A 19,389-nucleotide genomic window follows, 5' to 3' on the forward strand; every position below is an offset into this window, starting at 1 on the left:
GATGACAGGCACGTCTCTCTGTCCGGAGAGTCATGGGGCAGTGACGAGATGGCCATCACCGCCGTATCTCAGATGTTCCGAGAGGCCAACAGGAACTTCGGGTCCCTTCATAGGATAGACACACAGTTTCATGCTTGCTGTGGTCTGTACGTTGGTGGCCCCAACTCTATGCGCTGGGGTCCTAGGCTAAGGTGATGGCATTAGGGGGTGGGGCCTTTGAGAGCTGTCAGCCCTGCGGTGGAGTCCTCACGACGGGACTAGTCCCTTACCAGAGAGGCCCCGCGCCCCACTGCACACCGACCAAGCCAGTGTGGGACCCCCGGTTCCCTACGGATGTGGGTGCTGCCCGACACCTGTGACAGGGCGCCCTGACACCAGCACCCTCCCTGTGAGGGGCAAGGTGCCTGTGTCCTTTCTGCCCTCCTTCGCCCTTATGGATTCCATGGCTGTGCTGGTGCCAAGGGCTGAGGGCGGGAACAGCCACGGAAGTCACATTTATTTCTTGCTGACTTTGTGCTAGCTGTCCTGATAGGCACATTGCGAATATTGCCCTGTTTATCCCTCGAGGTTCTGGCACTGTGTTCATCTCTATCTCGCCTCTGAGGAGGACGAGGCTTTGGGGAGGTAGGTATGGTCACACGGCGGCTGCAGGCAGGAGTTGAGCCCAAAAGTGTCTACACTGGGGGGCACAGAGCACACGGGCTCTCTCGCCTCCCAGATCAGAGTGGGCCCTACCTTGGCTGTCCTGCTACAGTTGGAAAACAGAAACCCTATTCACAAAGGGGGTGGAGGATGATTGAAGACCCTGTGAGATGAATGACTTAACGTCCCTGTGGGGATGGAGCAGGGCAGATAGAGTCAGAGTGGCCTGTGTCCATGTCCTCCCTCAGGTGACATTTGTGGGGAGGACATGAGAGTGGTTAGCAAGGGGAGTCAGGTGGGAAATCCCAGGTGGGTGACATGGGGGAGGACAGAAAATGGCAGTGTCCCCAGGGTCAGGGAACATTGGTCCCAAGAGCCAAGCTGAACGACGAGGTTCAGGCTTGAAAACCAAGGAGTGCAAAGGATTCCAGTTCCCCGAGCACCTGGTGCACACCTGGGGCCAGGAACACCCACCTCTGCCCCAGCTCATTGCCTGCAGGTGCGAAGGGCCTTTTGGAGCCCCAGTATCAGTTCAGCAAATACCATAGGTGCACTGTAAGCAGGAAGGATGCGGGCAGCGGGACGGCAGCTGTCAGACTCTCGTGCTGAGGGCACCGTCTAAGAACTCACTGCTTCTGGACTCTAGGCAACAAGGAGGACGTGTGGCTGCACATCGACGCTGCCTACGCAGGCAGCGCCTTCATCTGCCCTGAGTTCCGGCATCTTCTGAATGGAGTGGAGGTAGGCGTGCTCCTCGCTCCTTAATAAGGTCATTTTTAAAAGTGCTCTGTTACCAATGACTTCAATTTCTTGCTACTGAGGTTTGCTTCAGGAAAATTATTTTTGAACTAATTCCAGGGATTATTGGAAATTATACTTCCTCAGGGAAGGGCTGAGAACCTAACCTGGTCACATGAGCTGCCTTCTTGAACTACCCCTGACGTTTACAGCTATTTTTCAGTCTACACAAATCCTGGACAGGGCTGTCCTGACAGGACAGACTTTAGCTTATCAAAGTGTGGGAAAATATTTAGGAACAAAATAAGATCTTAATACATTTCAGCTCAAAGGGTAATTTAAAATAGCAACTTGTAATTCCAAACAATCTGCTTCAATATGATAGTCCTGTTCTGCCCACACATCTGAAGGTGATATTCACTTTAACCAATATTGAATGAGTAGCCACCAATGCGTTTAAATGCCCCTCTGAAATCGTAAAATGTGATTTGTAATGCAACGTGAAGCACCTGCCTCTGTTGAGAAATCAAAATTATTGACCAATACTTTGCTTCTCCAAAGAGCTACAGAACGTAGATGGTCCAGACTTAACACAAATAAACAGCTCACAGATGTGCTGTGATGGGTTATTTCAGAATTTCAGACCCACGCAGGAGTTCGTTCCTGGTGGCAGCTCATAGTGCAGGAAGTCTGTCCCCCTAGGAACCCAGATACAAACGCCACAAAGGATCCTAAGAGGCCGTCTTTGGCAGCGTCCAGGGGAAGGAGCCAAGGCATTGGACGAGGAAGAAATGCTTTCTGCTTAGGGAAAAGGGCTTCGTGGGGCCTCACCCACATGCGGTGCAGGATGAAGAGCATAGTCTTTGGCCTTAGGCTCCTTGGGTCAAGTCCCAGATTGACCCTTAGGACTAGCTGTGCACCCTTGGGCAGATTAGATTTCCTCCTTACATCTCATAAAACGGATTTCATAAAGATACCTCCTTTGTGGGATTGTCGTAAGAAGTAGATGGGTTAATCATATTTAAAGGGCTTAAAACAGTGTCTGGCTCATAGTAAGTAAATACTGAGCATGCATTAGATGCTTTTATTATTTTTTGCTGCGGCTTGGAGAAACTTCCTCAAAACCTTTCTCTGCTCACATGTCAGACTTGCCAATCAATTTTCTAATTCCTGCTTTGAATTCTCATAATGCTGTAACACCAGAGAAGTGGGTGTGAGAGGTGCAGCATACAAATGGTCCCATCTTTGAAAAGAATAGCCCCTTATTGCTAAGTGAATCAAGTAGCATTCTGGTTTATATCTCCATCACATTCGTTCATTCAATAATTACTGATGGAGTACTTAGTATGTGCTAGGAATCAGATGGGTTCTTGCAGGGACATAGAGCTGCCAGAGGCCTTTATAAGTGTTGGAGGAGGGGTGTAGTGGATGAGAAGTTTGATGATGTGATGCTCACACCCTGCGCTCTACAGTTAGTTCACTGCTGATAGCTAGTTTGGGGGGCGTTTGGTGCTGGGAAATGAAAAATAAATCTCTATACCATATAAATACCTTTTATTGTGGAGAGAATATCTATCACTTGAAATGCCCGTCCTTGGACATTTCAAGTGAAGAAAGGCTAGTGTTCATCTGGGATTTATTTATGTGTCTCTCCCCAAGGCAAGGCTGGGCTAGATGCCCTTTTCTAACTCTAGGCATCAGGTTTAGGGTTTCGTGATCTTTTCCTACCACTACGCTTCTTTTCCCCACACACTGACAACCTGTGGTTTCACCTTTCATAGAAGGGTGCCTAATTGTCAGACCACCAGCAGGACAGGCACTCCAGCTAGATCCTATCGGCAGCAGACAGTGTTTCATGCCACAAGGACTCATTTCGATTTCTCCTCCGTTATTGCTGCCGCCTCCTTTCCTTGCAGGCTGTTGCTGCCCTGGGCCAGATAAGGGGCTGCAATATCCTGTTGTGGCCCTACCCTGGGAGATAAGAGCCTTTCCCTCTGTCAGCAGGAGGAAAATGGCCCTGTTGGGTAATGAAAGAAGTTTAAACAGATCAGCCCCACAGGAGAGAACTAATAAAATCCCCAGCAAACAAAGCTCCTCTTTAACCTTTTGTCTCCTTTTATCAACAAATGAAACTTGCTGTAATTTCCTGTCTCTTGCTCAAAATTACTTTTATTGAAACCTGGAAGGAAATGAATCTGCACCTCCAGAGCGGTCTTTGGCCAAATGTCTCCCTGGGGACGCAGGCCCGGGTCTTTAAGCCTTCACTGCTTTTTCAGTGCAAGTCCCTGGAACTAAATAGAGAAGAGGTGCTCGAAAGCCTTGAAAAGCTTGAAAAGTTTCCCAGGAGCAGATTTGACCAGAATCTGGCGCCTTGCATGGTAGCTGCCTTTATTTCTGCTTCAGTTTTGGATTTAGCATGTGACCAATCCCTGGCCCTGCAGGTGGACCCATTTCTTGCTTATATGACAAACCAGGGCCTGCATTTTGAAAGATGTAAGGAAGCACCGTTTGTGCAGCTCAGGGAAAATGCAGTGTGCTCTCCTTGACTATTCTTGGTAATTGGAATCTCTTATTTTCTCCTTGAAAACACGGTAGCAGCTGACACTGATGCATGTAGCTGGAGCCCCTGTTTGCACTTGTGGCCCAGGATCTTCCAGCCAGGGAACCTGTAGCTGCTAGAAATACGATGAACTTGGATATTGTCTTTAAAAGTAAAGAAGCAAATATTTAGGTAAATGGGGAGAGTTGTTGGTGTATTACGGTAGTGCTGGGAAAAGAGCCAATCAATTAAATTAAAACTGGGTTGATCCCTAATTACTGTAGATTACTTATTGGAATTTTCACTTTCCCATTGTTTATGATGCCACATATATTCTCAGAAGTTTGCTAGCTTACGAAATTGAAGGAGCTGCAGCTATAAAAATATTTCACAGGCCACATCAGTACAATTTCTGGATGTGGTACTTGTGAACTAAAATTCTGATTATTCCAAATATTCCAGTAGTTTGAAACATAATATGGATATATTTTGTGTCACTTTAGACTCTGCAAATTTGAAAGTGCTTTTTCCTTTAGGGATATAAACTTTTAATTAATATGTATGAGGTCTTGTTTCATAACTAAATATTTATAACTAAAATGTTTTGTTGTTGTTGTTGTTCTTGTTCCTTGGCAGTTTGCAGATTCATTCAACTTTAATCCCCACAAATGGCTTTTGGTGAATTTTGACTGTTCTGCCATGTGGTAAGTTACCCTGTTCATGAGATACCAGTGTCCCCACTACTCTTGCAAGCTGATGGCCTTTTCCAAAGGAAGCTGGCAGGGAGAAGGTGCCACATCCAAGGGGGCACATCTAATCACTGAGCTCACTGCTTGCTTTGGATTCTGCACTGTTGATAGAATTCTTGCTAAATCTTATCCTGGCTGGAAACTTATCTAGAACATGACTGCGACATCCTAGCATAAGAAAAGAGAAGGCTGAAAGAGACAATCTGTAATTTGATTTATCTAGCATTAACAGAAAACAAATGCAAGGAAATTTCAGTACATACTTTTAATTCAGTCACTTCTGTGTCTTTATTCTTGGATTCTTAATCAGTCTTAGTCTAATACTAAGTTTAAGCAATTTGAGTCTAAATGCTAAAAAGCATTTGCTAAGGAAAAATAAAAGGAACCCTGTTTCCTAAGCATTTCCTTGGAAATTCATAATAACAGTGTCATAATACCTTGGTAATATTTAGAGTAAGATAAAGAACTCAGAAATTAAGGTGGATGATATTATATCACATACATGATGTTTAAAGAAATAATGCTGTTGGGGAGTATTACATGGTGATGCTAGAAATTAGTGCCTCTGAATATTTTAGAGTAAGAAGTTGATTAATCAATCATAAAGCCAGGAGGCTTTGCACAAATTTTATAAGGTATATAAACAATCCATTTGCCCCTTTACTAGTTTATTTAAAGGCAAACCACATTTCCCCAGTTTTTTAATATTTTACTTTTGTTCATCAAATTTTTTTTTGGTCAGTCTTTTTCCCAAACTTCTGATATGTGATTTTAAAACCAATTAGTATGTGAGCATTTCAGGCTTCATTTTGTCTGGAATACTAGCAAAGATTTATAAAAGCTACAGCTGTTATGAATGTCAGTATCCTTCTGTATTCTTAAAGTTGTTTTACTACTTTTCCTAAAGTGGAACACAGTGAGGACAGTTGATACAGTGTGTCAAAGGTTCCTTTTTTCAAGATTTAATATTGATTGAGATATGGTCTCGTTCTGCTCAGGTATTTGGTCATTTGGGAAAACTCTCTAAGGGAGCTGGAGTTCAGAGGGCCCAGGCAGAGAGTCAGCAGGGGCTCAGAGGAACAAGAGCTCTGCCTGGATGCCTTTTGTTTTGCAGGGGGCTGGGTGTCCTCAAATGCAGGTAGCATTCCGCACAGCAAGCCCCAGAACCACCCTGCAGGCCAGGGCTGTGGGCGTGAGGTGCTGCTGGGAGCAGGGGCTGTCCCCTGTCTCGAGGCTGTCAGTGGCTGGCGGGAACAACAGTGCCAGCAACAGCTGCACAGTGGGCGCCGATGGGGCAGGCGCCCTGGGAAGCCCTGTGCAGCTCTGGGCCCCGCAGCCCTGTGAGGACATTGCCACGCTCCATACAAATGGGGAACTGAAGCTATCAGGAACCAGAAATATTTTGGACCAACGGTCTTTGACGCAAAGATTGACATAATATAAGGAGTGTGATAAATGCGGCATCCTGCCCTCAGGTCCAGACAGCCAGCGCAAATGTTAAGGCTGAGAGAAAACATGCTTTGTCAGTGACATGGTAAGAAAGATTTGAACCCTTCATGGGCTGTGACGTCCTGTCGCCGGAGCTGACGTGACCCTAAGCTACCACAGAGGCTCCAGAGCAGATGTAACGCAAGCAGAAGGTTGTGTTTCCTTCTGTCTCGGGCAGATCCTCCCTGGCATTCTGTGTTCAGTTCAGGCACCAGCCTGTAAAGAGAAATTTGGTGGTGTGGAAGTGGTATAGGGAAGAGACGCAGAAAGCATGGGGATGAGGCCATGCCATTTGGAGAAGGGAGAGAGGACAGAGTGATTAGTCTGCAGAAGCAATTAAACATAAGCCCTAAGACCAAGAGCATTATTGGTGTTGGAAAGTTTGCCGCAGAGAAGAGTGATGGGTTAGTTCTCATTTCCTGGTGGGGAGTACAGCGGTGGGGTGGGGTGGATTCAATACTGGAGCAGCTTCCTACCTCCCTGTGGGTTTGAAAGGCGACATAAGTATGTGTTTAAATTATGATAGAGAACATGCTGTTTGTCTCCTGAGCTGCTGGGTTCCAGGCAGAACAATGGTCGAGGATTTTGGTGAGATACTGTGTACTTGGAAACGATTTTGTTCCATGACACCAAGAAAACAACATGGATATTGATCGATGGGATTTGAACACTTTGAAGCATTTGTGTTTCAACATAGAAATTGCTAATCTTTACGCTGGGGGCACCCAGCTTATGTTAGTCTGCTAGGGCTGCCATAACAAAGTGTCACACATTGGGTGGCTTAAACAACAGAGATGTTTTTCTCTCACAGTCCCGTAGGCCAGCAGTCCAAGATCCAGGTGTGGGCAGGGCTGGTCTCCCCTGAGCCCACTCTCCTTGGCTGTAGACGGCCATCTTCTCCTGTGTCTTCACAGGGTCTTCCCTTGGCATGTCTTTGTGTCATGTTTGCTCTTCTCATTTGGACACTATTCAGATTGGATTGGGTCTCTCTCATATGAAATTACCTCTTTAAAGGCCCTGTCTCCAAATACAGTCACATTCTGATGTCCTGGGAGTTGGGACTTCAACATATGAATGCATTGGGGGGGGGCACGATTAGGCCAATAACAGTGCTCGTCTGACTGTCCCAGCAGCTTTCCTGGAGGAGGGGTGGTTACCACTACTTTACAGATCGGGAAACTGCAGTTCAAGCTGTTAGGTTGCTTTGTGTAAGGGCTCCGTTATCCATGCCAAAGCCAGAGCCACAGATGCAGTGTTTAATGGCAATGGGGTGAAGTTTTAAAACCTTGTGCTAAGTAAAAAGAGGAAGATAGAATTCTGTATCTCACAGCATGCAAACCAAGAGTATGTGACACAAAGCAACACACATTTCACAAACACACATACAAACAAAAGCCTGCACAAAGAACATGTTAGGATCATTCCTTATGGATATAGACTAAGTGGGAGAATGAGGGCTCTTTTTTGTTGTCAGTGAGCCAAAATCAGGCTCCATTTCTCTTTCCACTTTTGTTTGAGCTGTCATTGACCTATTTTCTCTCTAAGTACTGAAAATAGTCCTGAATTTTAGCCCAGGATATATAGCTAAGGCAGAAGGCAAGTAGCGGGACCACGCATCTCCTTCCTCTATTCTGCTGCCCACCTCAGAGGTGGGTTCACTGAGCATGCTCTGCACGTTGCTCCCCTGCCTGTTTGCAGAGGGTGTCAGGAGTGACAGCACCTTGTGGTGCACAGGGAGTTGGGAGAAGGGAGGCTGAGAATCTATTCAGAGCCTTTTTTGCACTGTCTTGAATGTCATGGACTAAACATAAATATTTTAACAGTGTAAGACATTATTGGAGTAAATGTGATCTGCCATAACACAATAGAATACAGATAATGAGGATGCTTGCAAGAACCAGAATTCAGAAAAGGACAGGCATTCTTCCACATTCCTAAGAGTTTAAACCAAGCAGGGGTGGGCATGGTATCTCATGCCTGTAATCCCAGTGCTTTGGGAGGCTGAGGTGGGAGGATTGCTTGATTGCTTGAGGCCAATAATTCAAGACCAACCTGAACAACTTAGCAAAACCCTCATCTCTACTAAAAATAAAAAAATTAGCCGGGTGTGATGGTGCACGCCTGTATTCCCAGCTAATCAGGAGGCTGAGGCAAGAAGATCGCTTGAGCCCCGGAGTTCAAGGCTACAACGAGCTGTGATGGTGCCACTGCACTTCAGCCTGGGAGACAGACTGAGACCCTATTTCTAAAACAACAACAACAACAACAACAACAATGAAGAGTTTAAACCAAGCAAACAAATTATCCTAAGTGGAGAATATTTTACAGTGTCTTAAAATTTCATGGATACGACAAACAACACATAAATGAAATTTTTTTTTATTGCTCTCACTGGCTTTTTGGTATTCCTTAAAATAAGAAGTGCCTCTCTTTTGTTTAATGAAATTTTACCAATGGTTGGTCCAGAATTTAACATAAACGCTTTGGTTGTATTCTTTAAATATTGAAATGGACAAGATAATTGAAGTTTCTAAAACTGGCAATCATTACAAGCACAGTTAAACACTTTTCATAATGAATTCATTATTTTGTTCATAAGCTTTTTATTGCTCATTTGGTATTTTGAATCTTTTATATGTAAATGTGAACCATTCTGCCCAGTGCTGTCTCTTTAATATCAGCTCTCCAGAGAAAGTTTCAAATTCCATGTACACCAAAGGCATATATTATCTACATTTAAAGAAAAGCTTGGTTTTTTTTCCTCACCAAAATTAAATTTTATCACAAATTGTTTTTTAGAATTTGTATACTTCTGTTACATTGGAAAGTTTTTAAAAATTTAGGCCAGGTACAGTGGCTCACACCTGTAATCCTAGCACTCTGGGAGGCCAGGGTGGGAGGGTTGCTTGAGCTCAAGAGTTTGAGACCAGCCTGAGCAAGAGCGAGACCCCATCTCTACTATAAATAGAAATAAATTAGCCAAACAACTAAAAATAGAAAAAATTAGCCAGGCACTGTGGTGCGTGCCTGTAGTCCCAGGTACCTGGGAGGCTGAGGCAGGAAGATCGCTTGAGCACAGGAGTTTGAGGTTGCTGTGAGCTAGGGTGATGCCACGGCACTCTAGCCCAGGCCAGAGAGTGAGACACTGTCAAAAAAAAAATTTAGTTTCTTTGCAAAAGTTTTAATTGCTCTAGTAATGGTAAGACTTGATTCTAGAACTTGTGTTAAAACAGTTAGTAGACAATATTCTACATCTTTTTGTTTTCTTTGCACTTTGATCTGGGAGCTCTTTATATCTTAAATCCTTTTAGCTGTTTTTGGCACCAGGAGACAATGTGAGTTCTTACTTGGTGAGCCCTACGTAGTGTAGGCTTTTTTTTTTTCCTTTTATTTCAGCATATTATGTGGGTAAAAATGTTAAGGTTATGTATATTGCCCTTGCCCCCCTCCCTCCTTGAGTCAGAGCTTCAAGCGTGTCCATCCCCCAGATGGTGTACTTCGCACTCATTATGTATGTATATACCCATCCCCTCCTCCCCCCTCCTATCTGCCCAATGCTCGATAAATGTTATTCCTATATGTCCACTTAGGTATTGATTAGTGAAACCAATTTGCTGGCGAGTACATGTGGTGCTTGTTTTTCCATTCTTGAGATACGTCACTTAGTAGAATGGGTTCCAGCTCTATCCAGGAAAATACAAGAGGTGCTATGTCACCGTTGTTTCTTAGAGCTGAATAGTACTCCATGGTATACATATACCACATTTTATTAATCCACTCCTGTATTGATGGGCAAATGTAAGGAGCCAGGCTTTCAGCCCCACGTGGGGGTCCCTCCCCTCCTCCTCCAGCAATGAGGCCTCATGGAGAGGCCCTGCAGCGCCAGGTGGCTGCTGCCTTGAAAGGCTGTTACTCCGGGTGGGGAGTGTGTGTGCACACATGCACATCTATTCATTTAAGTAAATACTTCCTCTTATTAATAATATCCATTAAATGTCACAAGGAAGTACAAGTCCAGTACCTGAACATCAAAGAGGAAACCACCATAGATGTACTGGAAATATGGGTTGATGAATAAAGTGTAATGGGAAGTTGGAAATACAAAGAACTAGATAAAAATAAAGATGCAGTAGAACCAGTGACACGCAGCTAAAGTAGCACGTGGAGACAGACTGGGACAGAAGAGTGGAAAGCCAGAAAACCATAAGCTAAATGTCCATGTTAAACTAGAAAACAGCAACAGAATAAACCCCCAAGCACTAAAAGGAGGAAAATAATGAAGATTAGCAACGTAACGAGGTAGACAAAGACACGGCGGAGAGGGTCAGCAGGGCGGATGTGGCCCCGGCCTACCTAAGTGAATAAGCCATCTCTGGAAAGACGGATCAAAAATAAAGAGGAAAGCTACCAGTAATCTAAAGTAGAAAATAAGAAGTATTCACAGATACAGCAGAGATTTCAAAAAGCAGTAAGGCAACACTGTGAATAACATCCTGCCCAGATTTGCCCACAAGCACGTGCAGACAATAACAACAGTAAAACGTGCTGCCCAAACTGGCTCAGGAATGAAGAGAAAACCTAAAACATCTTGTTGCTGACACAATATGCCAATAGTTAAATTTTCTTACAACAGACGTATTTAAATTCTTATCACAGTAAATATTCCACCAAACTGCAGGGGATTTATCCGGACAATCAGACAGATTCCCGGAGAACAGCAAGAGGGCACACTGCCTCTCTTACATCAGGAAGTGAGTCAAACTTTCATTCTAAAACCCGATGAAAAGCTGAGAAAGAAAAACTATAAAACAACCTCACGAACTTAAATGTAAAAATTGTAAGTCAAACATAAGCAAATAAAATCCCATGATGTTTTCTTAAAAAACATAGTATGTCATGATCAAATTGTGTTTATTCCAGATATGCCAGGGTGCTTTAATATTAGAAGATTTTAAAATGTCATTTGCCATGTTAACAGCAAAAAGTTATCATTACAGATAATGGAAAAAGTTATTATTACATTAGATGGAGAAAAGGCATTAGATAAAATTAATACCCATTAAGGACAAAAAGTCTTAGTAAAATAACAACAGAAGAGAACTTTCTTAGTCTGATAAAAGATATCTACCAAAAAGCTCTAGTAAGCCTCTTTTTAATGGTGAAATATTAGAAGCACTCCCTTTAAAATCAGGAAAAAATAAGGATTCCCACAATCACTGCAACTATGCAACATTGTACTCTCTTTACCTGCATAGTAAGAAATGATAAAGAAGTAAAAGAAAAGGATCAGATTGGAAGATGTAAAACTCTCATTATTCTCAGATGATGTTACCATCTGCAATGAAGAGAGAATCATCACAGTATTATTAATAACAGAACAAAGCAAGTGTCTCAATATACTAACATTTTTTAAGGTTGCATTTTTTTACAACTATAATAAACAGCACATGTAATTTTTAAAAGGAATTACTCTTTATAATAGCAAGAAAAGATATGGTTACTATGAACAAATATGTCAAACCTGTTCAGATTTATATGAAGAGAATTCTACAATATTTTGTAAGTCATTAAAGAAATCCTAGCTAAATGAAGTGATATGTACATGGAGAAGAAAATTCAATATCAGACCTTAGTGCAATTCTAATAAATATCTTAGATGGCGTAATACTTACATGTGCCAAAAATTGCCAAGAAACTTGTGAAAAAGAAAGATGGTGGGGAACTTGCCTCATCAAATATCAATGTATACGTAAATCAGCAAAGATTGAGTCAATGTAGTAACAGCCCAGACACAAGATGGTATAGCAGATCCAAAGACAGAGCCCAAAAACAGACCCACCGATATTCAAATTAGTATCCCTAATGTTTACAGTATTGTAACAATCCAAAATGACAATGACAAGCAATCTAATAGAAAAATGAATAAAAATGTCCTTGCCAAAGAGGAAACAGATATGGCCCTACTAGTGCAAAGTTACAGTTTCATTAGTAATCAGAAATGCAAAGTGAAATCACAATGAAACACTATAGATTGTAGGCAATAAATTCCATACCAAATGTTGGACAGGATGTGGAACAAGAGGAACTTTGATGCTACACAACTGTTGCGGAGACTAATTTGGTGCTGTCAAGTAAAGTTGTGGACACCTTCCTCCAACCCTGATACCACGCCCTGTCTGATTGCATAAGTAGATGTGTATCCTACACGTGCCTCCGCTCAGAGGTGCCAGGAGACATGCACAGGAACGCTCATGGCAGTGTAGTTGTCTAATAATAACTGGGAAACAATAGGAGGAAGGGATTGGGATATGTGCATGCAATAAAATCCAATGAAGTCGTGAAAACAAGAGAATAAGAGCTGCATGTGTGAATGGGTGTGAAACTCACAAGTCTATTTTTGGCAGAAAAAGCAAGTTATAGAAAAATACACAGAGAATGATGTCATTTATGTTTAAATGTCTTAAGTTTATGTTACAGTATGTTTAGAAATATGCAAAATAGGCTGGGTGTGGTGGCTCACGCCTGTAACCCAAACACTCTGGGAGGCCAAGGCAAGAGGACTTTGCTTAAGGCTGGGAGTTCAAGACCAGCCTGAGCAAGAGCAAGACCCTGTCTCTGCAAAAAATAGAAAAATTAGCCAGGTGTGGTGGTGTCTGCCTGTAGTCCCAGCTATTCAGGAGGCTGAGGCAGGATAATCACTTGAGCCCAAGAGTTTGAGGCTGCAGTGAGCTATGATGCCACTGTACTCCAGCCCAGGTGACAGAGCAAGACCCTGTCTCAAAACAAAACAAAACACAAAAAACATGCAAAATAGTACTATAGATTGCTTAGGAATTTGTGCAGAAAATTTTGAAGAACTACATGGGAGAGTAACCCAAATTCAGCCTTGTGGCCTCCCACGTAGAACAGGGAGAAAAGGACAGGTGGGGGTGGGACACGCAGGAAGATTTATCTTTTATTTAGGATTTAAGTTTTATTTTACAACCAGAAGGTGAGATAGTATTCCTTATGCATTTTTGTATGGCTTTCATGGTGCATAATATTTTTTAAAACTTAAAAAAATACTAGAAGATCCTGGCTGAGAGTCAGTGGGGAGGGGGAAGTGTGATCTTCCTGGGAAAAGGGCAGAATTGCACTAATAGCCATAGATCTTCACACCCTTTTGCTCTCCTTATCCCTTCTCTTTCAGAGCTGGCCCTAATACAGGGACACCTACAGGAAACCCCCTAGTGGCTCCTCATAAAATGTCTGTGATGCCACAAAACTCTCATGCACATCCCCAGGTCGAAGTGAGAATGTGCACTAGACAGCTCATTATTTCTACTGACCTAGTCTTTTAACCCTTTAAAGAAATAAAGCCTCAATTACCTTTTATAAATAAATCCAGCCTCTTTCCTTCCCGCGTCCTCATTGGTAAGCCACATCCTAGCATCCGATTTCATGCTCACTGCGTTTTATCTTTCAGGGGCTCTCACACTATTTGTTTTCAAGCCTAAGCTACTGTCAGATTGACATTTCTTTTCTAGTTTGCCCCTAGAGCAAACTATTTGCCACAAAATTGCTTTGAGATGGTGTCCACACTGCTAAATGAAGCGGAGAGGCAATTATCATATAGCTCAGGTCCTTCAAATCCCAGCCCCAGTGAGAGCTGGGGCCTGGGTTGCCCAGAGTGGCTATCAGTGAGTGCTCCTTGGGACAGACAGGTGGACAAGGACCCATGTCCACAGCACAGGCACCTCTGCCTCCCTGCTCTTTAACTTCTGTGTGTGTCCAGCACACACTTCCTGATGATGTCGGCCACCAGGCACTGTGCCCGGCCTGGATGCCAGGCATCACACAGGCGCCGACCTGTGTGGTCTCCTCCTACCTCTCATTCCCACTCTGCAGAGAGCATCCAGGGGTCCTGAATCCAGTCCTACTCTGACACTACCCAGAGTCAGGAGCAGACTCCACAGATTTAGGGCCCAGTCCCCCTGGACTGCCCTGACTTCAGATGCCAGCCTAGGTAGTGGGTCCCAGGGTACCCACACTTCTGTCCCATGTGGCTGCAAAGCCAGGTAGAATCTCTCAATCCCTGCCCCAGGTTCGATAATTTGCTAGAACAACTCAGAGAACTCAAGAAAGCATTTTACTTATGTTTGCAGGCTTATTATAAATGGAGAGGTGCATAGGGCAAGGTATGGGGCTGGTGGGGGGAGTGGCGTGGGGGCAGGTCACGGAGCTTCCACCGTCCTGACACCTGGATCCATTTACCACCCCCAAAGCCCTCCAAGCCCTGTCATTTAGGAGTTTTTGAAGGAGTTTTCATTAAGCAGGCAGATGGAGTCAATCACTGGCCGACTCAATCTTCAGCCTCTCTCCCCTGCCTGGAGGTGGGGGTGGGGCTGCAAGTTCTAACCCGCTAATCAGGCTCTGGAAGCTGTCTAGGAGACCTTGCTGCCCGGTCATTTCATGTGCATACAAAAGACATTCTTATCACTTAGAGATTCCAAGGGCTGTAAGAGCTGTGATCCAGCAACTGGGGAAAAGATCAAATATTTATTTTTGATTATAACACCCCATCCCCAGATGCTGGGAGCTCTGGAGAAGATGAGAGGGCAGTGGGGCCAGGGCGGTGTTCAGGTGTTCAGGGTTGTGGGGAGTGGGGGACTGGAAGCAGGTGCCCGATTGAACCTTGTGGGGAGAGGGGTCAAAGGGGTCCAATCTAAGGTGCTTGGTCCTTAGTCCTGTCATTTGTTCTCTAAAACCAGGGTGAAAAAGAGAACAGACTTGACGGGAGCCTTTAAACTGGACCCTGTTTACCTGAAGCACAGCCATCAGGACTCGGGTAAGCCGCTTTCCCCAACCCTGTCTGGCCTGTGCGTTCCTGTGCATTCTGCCTTTGCAGCCCTTCCCTGTGGAGGGGTCAGTCGGGCTTCCCTGGGGGAGGCTCCCGCTCCAGAAGCGCCAGAGCCTGGCGTGCTCAGCGTGGGGCTGGCGGACTCAGCCTGGGATTTCAGTGTGGGTATGGCACCTCCTCCAGATAAGGGAACCTCTTTAAAATAATGACTGCTAATGACATTAGTCTTTCCAAAGAAGGATGTGCATGCATCACCTTCCACCAATACCACTAGGGGGTGAAAAACTAAATGACTGACATTGGGGCAGTGAGTGAAGAAAAGATGTCAGACACACAACTCGGAGGTTTTGCGGGCAGACCTGCTATCTGCACCTGGCACTGGTGACACACGGTTAGAGTGTCCATGCTGCCTGCAAAGTCTAGTGGGGGATGGACCAGCAGGCAGCTCGCAAGCACCATGGGGGACACAGGCTGCTCTGGGGGCCATGGCAGGGGACACACGGTTGTTGGTTTCCACTTTACCTATGTTGTCTCATTGGACGTGGGCCGATGAATATGGCCAATTAGTGGCAGGCATTGAACTAGAACAAAAATAAATCAAAATTTTTTTTTTTTTTTTTTTTTGAGACAGAGTCTCGCTTTGTTGCCTAGGCTAGAGTGAGTGCCGTGGCGTCAGCCTAGCTCACAGCAACCTCAAACTCCTGGGCTCAAGCAATCCTTCTGTCTCAGCCTCCCAAGTAGCTGGGACTACAGGCATGCGCCACCATGCCCAGCTAATTTTTTCTATATATATATTAGTTGGCCAATTAGTTTCTTTCTATTTTATAGTAGAGACGGGGTCTCGCTCTTGCTCAGGCTGGTTTCGAACTCCCGACCTCGAGCAATCCGCCCGCCTCGGCCTCCCAGAGAGCTAGGATTACAGGCGTGAGCCACCGTGCCCGGCCGTCAGATATATTCTTTATTATTAAAGATGCACATTTGGAAAACAGAAAGGAGTCAGTGCTAGACCAGAAAATGGTCATAATCTCACCACCTAAATATAAACAGTGCTAATATACTGTTGTATTTCTTACCAGTCTTCTTTTATGAATTGTTTACTTTTACTGTTTTAACTCTATGCCATTTACAAATTTATAAGCTGCCCACCCCACTATATCTCAGGAAGTTTTAAAGACTTAGGGACCTAAGACCTATTAAGTAGTCCACGGTGTAAGTAAAATCATTGCCGTAGGAAATTGCTGGCTGAGAGGGTCGTCATTTTCTACGTTAATGGTAAAGAATTGTGCAAGGAAACTCCTAAATTCAACCAGTTCTTAATAATCCATAAGGAAGCAGAGTCCCTGAGAAGCAGATGGAAACTTTCCCTAACTTTTCTTCTACAGTTGCTGGGCTGTAGAAGCCATGGTATCTGAACCCTTCTATAGGAAGTCTCTAGTTCACTTTCTGGTAGAATCTTCTATAGTGACGGAAATGTTCTATAATTCTGCACCATCCATCTGCCTGCTGAGCACTTGAAATGTGGTTTGTCCACTGAAGAACTAAATTTTTATTTCTTTTCATCTTAATTTACTTGAATTTAAATTTAAATAGCCACACATAGCTAGTGGCTACCATGTCAGAAGGTGCATATATCAAGTAAAAAGGATGGTCATTCATTCATTTTCATTCATGACCATCATCTGGTTATTCTTACTGAGTGCCTACAGTATACCAAGTACCCTTTTGAGTGCTGTTGTTTTACTTCCGTTGGCTTCTATGAGTCACTGTCGGGTTACTTCTGAGGACTTTGGGCTGACGTGACGTTTGTTTAACCAACCCCGTGACTAATGAGAGGCCATGTGGCATAAAGGAAAGAGTCCTCGTTAGGGGTTGAGACAAACTGTGTGGCTTTGGGCTTTTTGTCTCAAGGTCACTCGTAAAACAGGGGGTTGAGCCCAATGGTCCTACCTGTCTTCCCAGCATTGCTATTTTTACCCTACTCTCCTGGAAGCCAGGTGGCAGTCAGGGAGTGACACGTGACTCCAGATGTTCTTGTAAATATAACGTTGTCCTCCTGTGCAGTGCATTGAGAGCCGTCTGTCAGGGTGGATGTGGGTTGTATGAGGTGGAGGGTTTGTCTCAGCTGAGCAGGGTGAGGGCCCGCCATGGCCATGCTGCAGCTGCTGTTACCTGGGAATTGGGGGACACTTACGTGCCTTGTCCAGCCTACATCAGTGGGTCATATTCCCAGAGCATGTGACCCCATTCTCCACCACCATGGAGCAGGACTGCAGCACATTCTCACCGTTCTCACCTGATTCCTTGCCCAGCGTCACTCGTGGAAGCTGCTGTCTGTGAGAGCTCACACAGGGTTCTCTCCTCCCCGTGACCCTCAGAGTCACTGCTTTGGGTGTGAGGGGGACTCAAGTGCAAGCAGCCAGTTTCATAACCCGTGTGCAGATAGTGAGACCAACTCGACAGCTATTCACAGAGTACCTGCTCTGTGCCAGATCCATGAGCACAGAGACAAAAACCGCACCAGGAGTTTCATTCTATTCCTTTTTTCAGTATTCTACTCACTCTTTTTATCATCAATTCACCTTGCCATGCATGAATGAATGAGTGATGAATGATTTGCATGACCTGAATGCTAATTTACTACTGGGCACTAGATGAAATCTCAGATTTTCATGCTAGTGTAACTGCAGAAAGCAAAGCTAATGGCCGTCCATTAATAACTTAGCATTTCCTGTTTGTGTTTTGAGCATCCTGCTCTCAGGGGACTCCCCTCAAATATGTTATCCCTGGAAAGTGGCACAAAGAACACCAACTCCATCCCCTGGGTGGTTTAAGTGACATAAGAAATTTACCTGGAAGATAAGAAGAATTAGTGTATGATCAACAAATTTGTCTAACAGTTTCTTTTTTCTTTTTCTTTCTCTTTTCTCCAGGGCTTATCACTGACTACAGGGTAAGTGTGAGACATGTCTCCGACTGTGATCCAAGGTGTGACAGGGTGCTGGGGATGTCAACGGCCATAGGTCCTGCTGCCTTCTCTCACTGTCATGACCAGGCCCCACTGATGGGCACCTTCTAACGGGGTCCTCACTGGCAAATAGGGTATAGCCCTGCCAGGTGGCAGGCAGCTCTGTGGACCCCACAAATCGGACGTCTCAGATGAGGAAGACCCTCCTCCCCCTGTGCTCCTAGGAAGGGGAGGAGCTTCTGCTCGATCCTGCTGAAAGGAGGGGCTGACTGCAGATGGCACAGTGCGTCCTGGGCCACTGTGTGCAGACGGCAGCAGAGAGGTGTGTCACTATAGAGGAGTGTTACTGTAGGGTGGTTTTACTGCAGAAAGGTGCCACTGTAGGGTGCTGTGCCTTTTATATTATTTCCATGATGGGTGGAGATTTTCCTGCTTCCGGAGAATTGAGAGTCAGAGGACCTATGTAGCGCTCAGAAGGGGACGTCCTCTTAGCAGCCCGGCCTCCAGTCACCTCAGCAATCTCTCCGTTTGATTTTCCACAAGTGTGGAGTAAAGATACTTTGGAAATGCCAGGCTGCCCAGGCTTACTGTAGAGAGCAGTTTGGAGTCAGGAGTAGTGCTGGGAGGCTGAGCGAAAGAGCGGCACCCACGTGGGAGGTGACGCAGGGCAAGGCGGGCCTGCTGGGTCGCTGCTGCCAGCCACCAAGAGGTGCCCGGTGTCGCGTTCTTTTCTGGTCAGACGAGATGGGCATGGGGTCTCATCACAGCAGGGTTGCCATTTCCTGACAGAGGTGTGTCTGAGTGCTTTGGGCCAGCACGTGGGCGGCTGATGATGAGCCAGAGGGACTGGCCCGCAAAGCCATCAAATGCCCTTCCCTTTCCCGTGACACTGCGAGCCAGGAGGCGCAGGGTACCAAGACACCTTCCCAAGCCACCAAGGCTTGTCCTAGGACAGTGTGGGCGACGCTTGCCTGGTCCCGCCCGCTCCACAGCAGGGGGGAGGCCAGTGTACGCGAAGGCACGGTGTCTGGCGCTTTGATACGAAACCCCTACTTAGGATCCAACTTATCTTTTAGAAAGTTATTATTCAAGGGAAAATATGACATAATATTAAAAACAGTGTGAGGACAAGACCACTGCCCCTACCCCAGCACAGCGGTGGGCTTTGCGCTGGCTCCTCCTCCTGCTCTGACCCTTCTCAGCCTTGCCCCGCGCTGTGCAGACCACCCTGCAGCGGGCTTCTATGCCACTTTGACTGGAACCACACGCCTTCCACGCTTCTCCACAGCCTTAGTAAGTACGGGAAGGCTACATGGAATTCCACGGTATGGAGTATAATTATTTATTTCCCCACGGCAATTTCTTGCTTTCCTAAATTATGCAGTAGGCATCTTGTAGCTTCTCACTTACGAGCTACTCTGTAGTGTGT

General features: G+C 45.2%; 1 protein-coding gene across 2 annotated transcripts in view; it reads left to right on the plus strand.

Moving 5' to 3' along the window:
• The window catches only part of DDC (dopa decarboxylase), an 80,063-nt gene that overhangs the window by 50,243 nt on the left and 10,431 nt on the right, over positions 1–19,389 (plus strand). For both annotated transcript variants that reach the window (XM_012736014.2, XM_076006250.1), the window contains exons 8-11: positions 1,289–1,383; positions 4,556–4,623; positions 14,907–14,983; positions 17,926–17,945. In XM_012736014.2, coding sequence (XP_012591468.1) covers positions 1,289–1,383; positions 4,556–4,623; positions 14,907–14,983; positions 17,926–17,945 — 260 coding nt within the window. The remainder of the gene's footprint in view (positions 1–1,288; positions 1,384–4,555; positions 4,624–14,906; positions 14,984–17,925; positions 17,946–19,389) is intronic.

This window comes from Microcebus murinus, chromosome 9, assembly GCF_040939455.1.
Source record: "Microcebus murinus isolate Inina chromosome 9, M.murinus_Inina_mat1.0, whole genome shotgun sequence".
NCBI classification, from domain to species: Eukaryota; Metazoa; Chordata; class Mammalia; order Primates; family Cheirogaleidae; genus Microcebus; species Microcebus murinus.